Consider the following 9,982-nt stretch of genomic DNA (forward strand, 5'->3'; position numbering starts at 1 on the left):
TCCGACCCCAAGCTAGGCAGACCCTGTGTTATGGGTATCGGACAGCTGATATATCTACACAAATACATAGATAGATACATATTAAATATAAATATCAATATCCAGGACCTGAGTACAAATCTGTCTTTAAAAAAATATTTACCCCAGCCGGGAATCGAACCCGGGACCTTCGGCTCAGCAGTCAATTGAATTGATATCTTGTAAATGTTACTGTATCTAAACCTGTACGAATTAGTACCACATTTTCCTGGTAGGACACAGAGGACACTAACCAAACTAACAATTGAGACTAAATTCCAACAGTTCACTACCTACATTGGCGCTCAACAGTGCTCTAATGCTAGCAATGTGCATTTGTGCAAGGCTATAATTGGCCACAAAACGATGCCAGCCACTGCAGTCGTGAATTATACCAGGAGGTCACTTTAGCTTACGAAAAACTACGTTTCAGTTCGCTGCTGCTCTAACCATGACTCTATTTAGTTGTATTAAACGTACCAATCGCTTGACAGCTCTCGTTCGTTCGTTTTTCGTCGTGTAAGAGTACCGTCCAGGACACACAGCCAGCACTAATTGTGCTAGAATGCTATTAAAAATTGATTGGAAAAAATGTAAGTTCTTATGACTAAAATATTACATTTGTTGGTACCTAGTCTGACTATTTATATTTATAGTATTATGTGATAAATCATATTTATTAACGGTAGGCATTCATTAGTTTTCAATGCCATCAGATAACTTGTTTATCCTCTAACTTCACACCAGTCTGCAACAAGATCACAACGTCATTACAAGTCAAATCATAAGATAAATCATAATACGTAGGTAACAATAATACGTTCTCTCTAGTACGTTCATAATTATGTTATCAATTGTTAAACCTCCTACAAATTATAAATTTGCGTAAAAAACTGATTCTGTTGAAGATAAGACTCACTTTAGGTCAGTAACTTTTACAGAGACTTTTGTAGATGTAACGATAGAGCGTAAATTAAATTTATTAATTTCGTATTATAATAAATGTTGTGGTATAATTTTGTGCTATTAATCGGCTGGAGTGCAGCTCAAAATGAAGTAAGTAAACTACCATTTATTTTGTAATAACCATTTATTTAAAGTTTATATAAAAATGAAAATTTCTATGAACATTAAAATAACTATCTACAGTAGGTAAAATCGTTAACAGCGTATTAAATCGTAAACAACAAATGCTTTAATTAATTAATGGTTGCCTGTAAGAGATTGTTCTTAGCGATAGGGCAGCCTATTTTAATTTTTTTCATAGTACCTATAAACATACTTTTTGTTCATGTTTTGCCATTTTTGCAATTGTTCTAGTAGGTATATTAACAATATTATTAAATAAATATGTATTTAATAATATTGTTTTTTAAATTTAATAATGTAATAATAATATTATTGTTTTTAATTTAATAATGTAACTTACCTAGATAATAAGCCAAATTGTTACTAACACAACTATGGACTTATGTCTGAAATAAATATTATTCTATTCTATTCTATTCTATTAACATTAAATGGTCTCCAGGATCGCTGGTCGTGGGGCGTGGTGGAGGAGTCAGCCCCTGACAGAACTACAGTAGCTACCGTAACCCGCACAACAGCATCTACCATTACTGCTAAGGTTTGTTACAATTTGCGAGCGAAACTGGTTTCAAGTTCACTTAAACAGGAAAACATATAAGAAATATTCAACGTATGTATCAGGTCATTGTGATAGAACGTTCATTGGCTCATTCGCAAAGTCAAAATTAGTGGACTGTATAATTTTCAATTATTCACGAGTAAGTACATAATTCGCAAAAAATAAAAATGAAATTGTGTTACTAGTTTCAGGCTGATAACTCTGAGCCGGTCGAAAATAAGAATACGTGGGGCTACGTGAACGTTACAGAAGTCACGGTACGTATACATAAGTATGTATATAATGTCTTTAAATAACCCCCTTATTCATAGGGTCATAGGTTTTAGCTATTGAACTGTTTTGTCCCTCTTTGTCAAAGAACAAATTCTTCTCGGTCAGAGAGAGACAAAACAGTTCAATAGCTAAAACGTCCTCGAACTTTTCTATGAATAAGGGGGTAAGTATCTTAGCTTCTGGCATATTTATTGTTTAAGTAAGTGCTTAATACATTTCAATATACCTGATACTATCCGTGTACATTCAGGACTGCCTCTGTGGTCTAGTGGTAGAAGCTTCGCTTCATGACCCTGAGGTCCCGGGTTCGATTCCCGGGTGGGACCATCAATTTGTGTTTCTAAATTGTGGTTCTAAGTTTGGTTAGGACATAGAAGGCTGATCACCTGTTGTCCGAAACAGTGAAACGATCCATGCTGTCGGATGGGCATGTAAAGCAGTCGGTCCTGCGCCTAGCTCTCTCCAGTCGTGTCGGTCAATCCGTCCCATTGGGTTATGAGAGTGATGGAACAGAGAGTGCTCCTGTGTACTGCGCACACACTTGGGCACTATAATCTACTCCTGCGTAGTTGGCTGATCTCAATTGAGATTGGCCGCCGTAGTCGAAATTCGGCTAGGAGGACATTATTTATTATTATTTTACATTCAGGACGCACTACAAGACACGGCCGCGCACGACGTCTGTGCGCCCTTCAATGCTCCTGTACCGAACTACAGCGCGCCTCACAGACGGACCATACAAGTCAGTGAGTTGTTGTTATAGTCCTTACTTACTTTACTTACTTATAGTATGTGTGGACGACCTTTCTCCAAAAAGATTGGCTATATCAGCCATTTCCGTGCGCATCTAAGGCGCATCCCTAACCAGCAGCAGTTGCCGTAGCCGTATCGGTCAGAGGAAATCACGGCACCCCAGAGGTGCAGAGGGTTTCCACTAACGTCCACCACTTCCGCCTGTCTTCGGCTGTGTTTTGGGCGAGTCCAGTGACTCCTAGTTCGCTTTCAACGCTTCGGCGCCACGTTTAGACAGGGCGTCCACGGGTGCACCAGGGCTTAGAGCAGCGAATATTTAATGCATCATCATCAATAACATGAGAAAATCTAAAGGACAGAGTGTTGTCCGTGAAGAAAGTTTGTTTCAGGCATATAATGCACGATGCGTTACATTGAGTACACCCAAGTCCGCGTTGTTGTATGGTTTCATGTCACAAGTAATATAAAAAGGGCCTCATTTTGGAACCAGTGCAATCACATGGTACAGTCTTCTGAAAGATACTGCATAAACAATATCTAATCAGCTTCAGAGCAAACCTAAGTGGTATAAAAATATATGTATAACGTATACAACATACATTAAGACTATAACCCATCCATGGCGCGATACCATAAAAAAAATACCTAAATAAATAAATTTAAAAAAGAAGAAAATTGAAATACATATTAAAATTTCCAGAATGCTACGAATACATTTGGCTGATAAAATACAGGGAACAAACAATCTTGAAAAATGAAGCGTGTAAGTTTATTTACTGCAAAGATTTACTTAAGGTTCTGGTTTCAAGTAGGTATTCTAATATTTTATGTATTTTTTAGGTAAACGACATCGTTTAAATTTGCCTAAAGATGTAAATCCCCCTTCCGGTGAAAGATATACATATCAGGGAGAGTTTCCTCACATGGTAGGTATTGATTACAATAGTAGTCTAAGTTTTGGGGTGGCTACCACTGAACAATTGAACATTAGCAATTAACAATCGTAAAGCAGCGTCGCGCCCTTTCTAATCTGACGTGACTTGTATGGATCTGACAAATTCTAGTGTTTGACGCTGCTTATGGAATGTTGTTGCGGTGGTGGTACGGTAGCATAAGCATAACCCTTATATCGAGATAAAATCTATTGTTTTGGTACTTTCTCAAAATACATACAGTACAGAACAGCCATATATTTAATTAATGTTCAAATGTATCCAAAACTTGGTATTATTGACGAGATCAAACATCCCGATAACATAGATTTCGTTTCACCACTCTATAACACTTAACTGCATTACCAGGGCATCATAGGCTGGAAGGAGAAAGAGGGCGACTACATCTTCATGTGTGCTGGCTCCCTCATCAGTGCCAAGTTCGTGATAACTGCGGCGCACTGCACCAACTTACGTGTCCCGAGGGTGGAGAAGCCTACCCCTGATATTGTGAGGTTTGGCGATAGAAGTATTGTGCCCGAAGTGAGTACTACTTGAGATTATGAATACCTACATGGTAAGAGTGACTGGCAATTTGACACGGACTTCCTTTTAATTATTCCCAGGCCTATTTCCTGTTTAACAGAGACTTTCCAAAATGGTTTAGCAGTTATTTTACGCCGAATAAACCATTCTAATAATCTGAAACTTTGACTTCCAATTGTTTTACCAATAGCCTGAAAAACTTGGATGATTTCACTGTTTCAGGCAGCAGATGCAGAATTTACAGTGGAGTCTAAAATACACCGTATTATAATACATCCAAACTACAAACATCCAAAACTTTACGATGACATTGCGCTACTGGAGCTTGAAAAGGAAACAGCATTCACGAAATTTATTCAACCAGCTTGCCTTTATCATAAAGCTGATATCAGTAAGCTATATACCAAAATGAAGGTGACAACATGGGGCTGGCAGATAGGTAACTATTGAAATGATTTCGAATAAAATGATTGTTTTTTAAATAAACTTGTAGGACGGTGATGGTTATCAAACAAGTAACGATCTATTATTATATATATATTATTATAACGATTCTATTATTTTCTGATCTGATTATTTTTTTTATTGTGTCTGTTTCACGGGACAAAATAGGACCCTAGGCTTATTGTTTTCTACACTAATAACTATTCATTTAAACTTTGCAGAAAGCTCAGATAATCCCAAGCAGAAAGTAGCGGTGTTCGATATGGTGGATGATTCGAACTGTGATCGGATGTTGACGGAGCGTTGCAATAGAAGGTGGTGCGGCTTGAAAAACCAGCTCTGTGTGGTCGGTGACGGAGACAGAGACACTTGTCAGGTAACAATACTAGAGTTTTCTATAGTCTGTTTTTTAACCACAGATATTAAATTAACAAAATCTGAACTGGTTTGTAGTTTTTTATTTGTCGAATGCATCTTAGTGCATTAGTTCCTGTAACCGCCAACAGATGTCACTATCCCCTGTTCTACATCGCGGTATTAAGAGTTTTTTGGTTTTTCTTATAAGATTATTGTGGATCTATATTAAAGTTTAGTTTTCCGTGGCCAACCTCGTTTTAATTCTTACCATTTTGGTCCTTCGAGCCGCCATTAAATATCTACATTATTATATTGAGTGACGATATATATGAAGTGACGTATCGTTCTATTGGCGGGACAATCGGCTGTTGATGAACCGTTCAGAATCTGATAATTTATATATTTATATAGTAACTGAGATTAAAAAAATACTAACTAATAGACTTTAGAGCTAGAATTGGCATTGTCATTGTCACCAACTCACCAATTATTCACCCGAGAAGAGTACCAAGACACATTTGCCTGTTGTTAGTCTCCAATCGAAGTTAAAATTGCTAGAAAATATACCGAAACCCAAAAAACATTGCACAGATGATAAACGATTAACACCGTCTACCTAAAATTCCTAGGGTGACTCCGGAGGCCCCCTTCAAGTGGAGATTCCGCTGCCGACTTCTCAGGGGAAGATCCACTACGTCATCGGCATATTCTCCTTTGCTTCTTGTGGCCGTAGTGGCGCCCCCGCGGTCAACACCAGGGTCGCCGGGTACCTCGACTGGATAGAGAGTATCGTGTGGCCTTCATCATAGTCGGACAGGAGTAGGCTACTGTGCATACCTCTAGCATTTATAAGTGGGGATGGAGCAGCAGCTTGCGAATGCGGACCAATAACAGACCATTGACATTAGGGCGTGCAAAACCGGTTTTGAGTTTGCGGTTTTCAGCCTCAAAACCGGTAACCGGTTTTTCACCGGTTTTGATCTAACTTATATATATTTTTTCATACAGTACAAATTAAACAAGAAACCCATATTCTTAGATAGAGATATCCACAAAACATACGAATAAAACATTTTTTTATGAGATACTTACGGTATCGTAACGTACCTAGGGACATTTTCGACTACCCCAACTTTGAATGAAGCTATCGCAGCGTACAACTAAGATATTAATGTGAAATTTTCTTTATTCGGTAGGATAATAAATATAATCTATTATCACTAGTATTTGTGCTGGAGCATTGGTGTGGCCAGATTTTATTAAATACGTAACGTACACGTTTGTACCTTGGGACACTGTATCCTATGGCTTTTTACTATGGAAAATGCAAACTTCTATATAACGCCTTATATCTCTGTTCTTATTGATTGACTGCATCTCTCTTCTGTCCAGTTTCACCTGCCACTAATAAGAACAGAGATATATGGCGTTGTTTAGAAGTTTGCATTTTCCATAGTACAAAGCCACAGGAAACAGTGTCACAAGGTACAAATTTAATCGAGTCCCAAGGTACAAATAAGCAATATTTAACAAAAAAAAACAGTATGATCTTTCTTATTTATGGTTCTACCTTTTTTGGCATAAGATTTATTTGCCTAATCTCGTATTGCATAGTAACGTTTGGTCAAAGTCTCGTTACGCCGAAAATCGTATGGCATAAATCTCGTTTAGTAAAAAGTTATTTCGCATAAAATTGTTTAGCCTAATAATGGTATGGCCAAATCTTGAATAGCCTAATAATGCTATGGCATAGGTTTATACAAAGTAATAATATTCGTTTAGCTTTAACTTTGACGGAGCGTCTCCCTACATAGCGCAAACTGGTGCTTGTATTGTTTCCGCTGTTTGGAAAACGCTCCGCTCCGCTTCGCTGCGCTCCGCTTTGGTTTTGGTGAACATGTGCACCTAACACGCTCCTCCTCGCTTTGCTCGTCGTCGCACCTATTTTTAGGTTTCAATCTCATGGGGTTTGTAATAATTATATTGGTCGTTAACTTTCGATTTTTTGATCATACAACATCGTGATTTTCGGGATGTAGGAGAAAAATACCACAATTTGTACATTTACTACATACTTAATATATTATTTATTAAGATAACATTAGGAGAAACAAGATTATACATAGGTATAGACGAACATAAATTTGAGCAAACGAAACTTAGGTGTTTAAAGATTGTGCCTAAAGAGTTTTAGACGAAACGAGCCTTATGCCACATAAGTCTTGGCAAAGTGATGGTTCGGCCAAAAAAGTTTAGACCATACGAGTTATGCGAAATGAGTTTTGGTCAATAAAGATTATGCCAGATGAGCGGAACCCCTTATTTATGTTAGCAATCTTTCAGATAATTGCCGTGTCATAAAAATGAAATAACTGAAAATATGTACGTGATATCCATAATATCTTAATTTTGAGCATGCCTCAATGAGATAAAGTAACTCAAAAAACTATATAAAATTTACCTTTGAATCAAAAAAACTTCACATTGTCTTCAGCACATACTCGATGCCTGTATGATCACGAGACTCACTAGTTATGCCAAGCGTGTTAAATTTGCCGGTTTTAAAAATAAAATAATTGTCCCGAGGTACAAGCGTCCCAAGGTACGTTACGTGACCCTACCTGTTTTTAATCAACCATTTATGACAAATTCATATTAGGTCCTTACATATGAAATTGGCGTTTTCTATAGGAGGAACATAAAGTCGTTTTTTTTTTAAATGAAATATATTAAATTAATCAAAGTATGTACCATTGCTATGTATGCACTTTTGCCATCTCATAGGTAGTTCATTGATCCCCTTACTAAAAAAACCATTCGGGCGGGAATCAATAAAATCTTTGAAGGCGGTTTGGACTGCCCCATCGGAGTTGAATTTTTTTCCTTGCAAGTAGTTATCCAAATTGCGAAAAAAATGGTAATCTGTTGGAGCAAGGTCCGGAGAGTACGGTGGATGTCTAAGACATTCTAATTGAAGCTCCTCTAATTTGGTAGCCGTCTGTTGTGCAGTGTGTGGTCTAGCGTTGTCCTGAAGCAGCAGTGGCCTAGAGCGATTGACCAGCCTCGGTTGTTTAGCAGCTAGCTTTTCCATCATGGTTTGCAGTTGCTGACAATAGATATCTGCCGTAATCGTCTGGCCAGATTTAAGAAAGCTGTAGTGAACGACACCGGCACTAGTCCACCAAACACTTACAAGCAACTTTTTTTTAGTCAATTTTCGCTTAGGGCAGGATTTGGCTGGTTCGCCAGGGTTCAGCCATTGCGATGAGCGCTTCCGATTGTCGTAGAGGATCCACTTTTCATCACAGGTAATGATTCGATTTAAAATTCCTTCATTATTGTGCCGGTTGAGTAACGTAACGCAGCAGTCGACGCGCGTTTGTCGGTTTGCTTCACTCAATTCATGAGGTACCCACCTTTCAAGATTTTTCACCTTCCCAATTTGCTTCAAGTGGATTATAATAGTTTTATCACTAACACCGGAGCCTGCAGCTAACTCGGACGTGGTTTGCGATGGATCCGCTTCCACAATAGCCTTCAATTCTTCATTATCAACTTTGGTCTCCGGCCGTCCACGAGGCTTGTTCTGCAGGTCGAAATTTCCAGAACGAAAACGTTGGAACCAAAAACGCACTGTGTTTTCTTTTGCGACACCGTCACCATACACATCAGTAATCCTTCGAGCCGTTTCTGCAGCACTGGTGCCACGGTGGAACTCATACTCGTAAATAACGCGATATTTCAAGTTTTCCATTTTGTAAACAGAGTGACACAAAGAAAAAAACAAAAGAAGAAAAAACAAATGAATTAGGGGGTTTGAAACACAAATGCATGAGTAAATAGCTGTATGAATTTGAATTTGGAATTCCTAACCATAAAGGTAATATTTGAGCCAGTACGACAAAACGCCAATTTCATATGTAAGGACCTAATAATTTAGTTAACAGGAAATATAAATTAAATAAGAATTATCATAGTACTGTTATCAAATATACAAAAAGTGTGTGGCGTGAAAGAGTAACAGACAGACAGACAGACACAGTTACTTTCGCATTTATAATATTATAAGTTAGGATAGGTACGTACCGATAGCATAATACTATTTTGTCCTGGATTTTATACTCGTACTTAGTATGTCTAAATTTAAATAAAATTTGTTCCAAGGTAACTAAGTGAACTCTCATCATTTGAAACCCTTTAACAACCTACCCACCACTCAAATGTTTTTTTATACAAAATAAACTTTTTACATGCAAATGTCGCCCGCATCAACATGTATTTTAAAGGAAACATGCAAATCGGGAAAGTTGCGAAATATTTACATAAAAAAGGGTAAAAACGTTCACATTCGTTCAAAATTCCATTTATTTCCCGTAAGCAGGAGAAGGAGGGCCTTCAAATTTCAGTCCTTCAGGCCCTCAATTATCGTGTTATTCCTTTTTAACTTAGTTAATAAAGTTGGCAACTTAAATCAAGTTATTTTGGATTATTAACTCGAGTTTCTGACACTGACGTAGCGATGACGTCATAATTCAGCTATAAAATTTATTACACGGAAGAAGCTGAAAGAATTAGGTTAGTAACTTTAAATTAAGAACAAAACATTTTTGATTTTCTTTAGTTGATTATTTTTTAATTTAAATCTATGGGAAATTATAAAATGTACACGCATAACCAAGTTTTGATGTTAATTGAAAGTCTAAATTTCATTTATCTCCAATACTGTCAAGCAAAACATGGTAGGTACCATAATAGCGCTTATAAAAAGTACCAATAAAAACCAAATAAAAATTTACCAATAGTATAGTCCTACAGTCGATTTTGTAAATAGTTATGGGCAAATTTTGAAAACAACTATCCGGTTACCACTAGCTAAAAGCAGGACTGCCTGTACCATAAAAAAATTACAATCATAAGTTGTAAACTTAGAAACAACTGAAACATACAAAAACTGCGTATCTTTATCTATTAATATAGCAATTTTATATATCGTCCAGTGCTGCGCTACATT

The 9,982-nt window shown here is 37.3% G+C and overlaps 1 protein-coding gene across 1 annotated transcript; it reads left to right on the forward strand.

Moving 5' to 3' along the window:
• Positions 1-765: 765 nt before the first annotated feature.
• Positions 766-6,065, forward strand: LOC105385426 (serine protease snake). Its single transcript, XM_048628496.1, has 10 exons — positions 766-1,074; positions 1,550-1,645; positions 1,852-1,923; positions 2,589-2,685; positions 3,393-3,455; positions 3,533-3,618; positions 3,994-4,167; positions 4,393-4,609; positions 4,836-4,990; positions 5,601-6,065. Exons 1-10 carry the CDS (start codon positions 1,021-1,023, stop codon positions 5,778-5,780), a joined length of 1,194 nt encoding a protein of 397 aa, XP_048484453.1. The 5' UTR covers positions 766-1,020; the 3' UTR covers positions 5,781-6,065.
• Positions 6,066-9,982: the final 3,917 nt, after the last annotated feature.

This window comes from Plutella xylostella, chromosome 21, assembly GCF_932276165.1.
Source record: "Plutella xylostella chromosome 21, ilPluXylo3.1, whole genome shotgun sequence".
In the NCBI taxonomy this organism is placed as follows: Eukaryota; Metazoa; Arthropoda; class Insecta; order Lepidoptera; family Plutellidae; genus Plutella; species Plutella xylostella.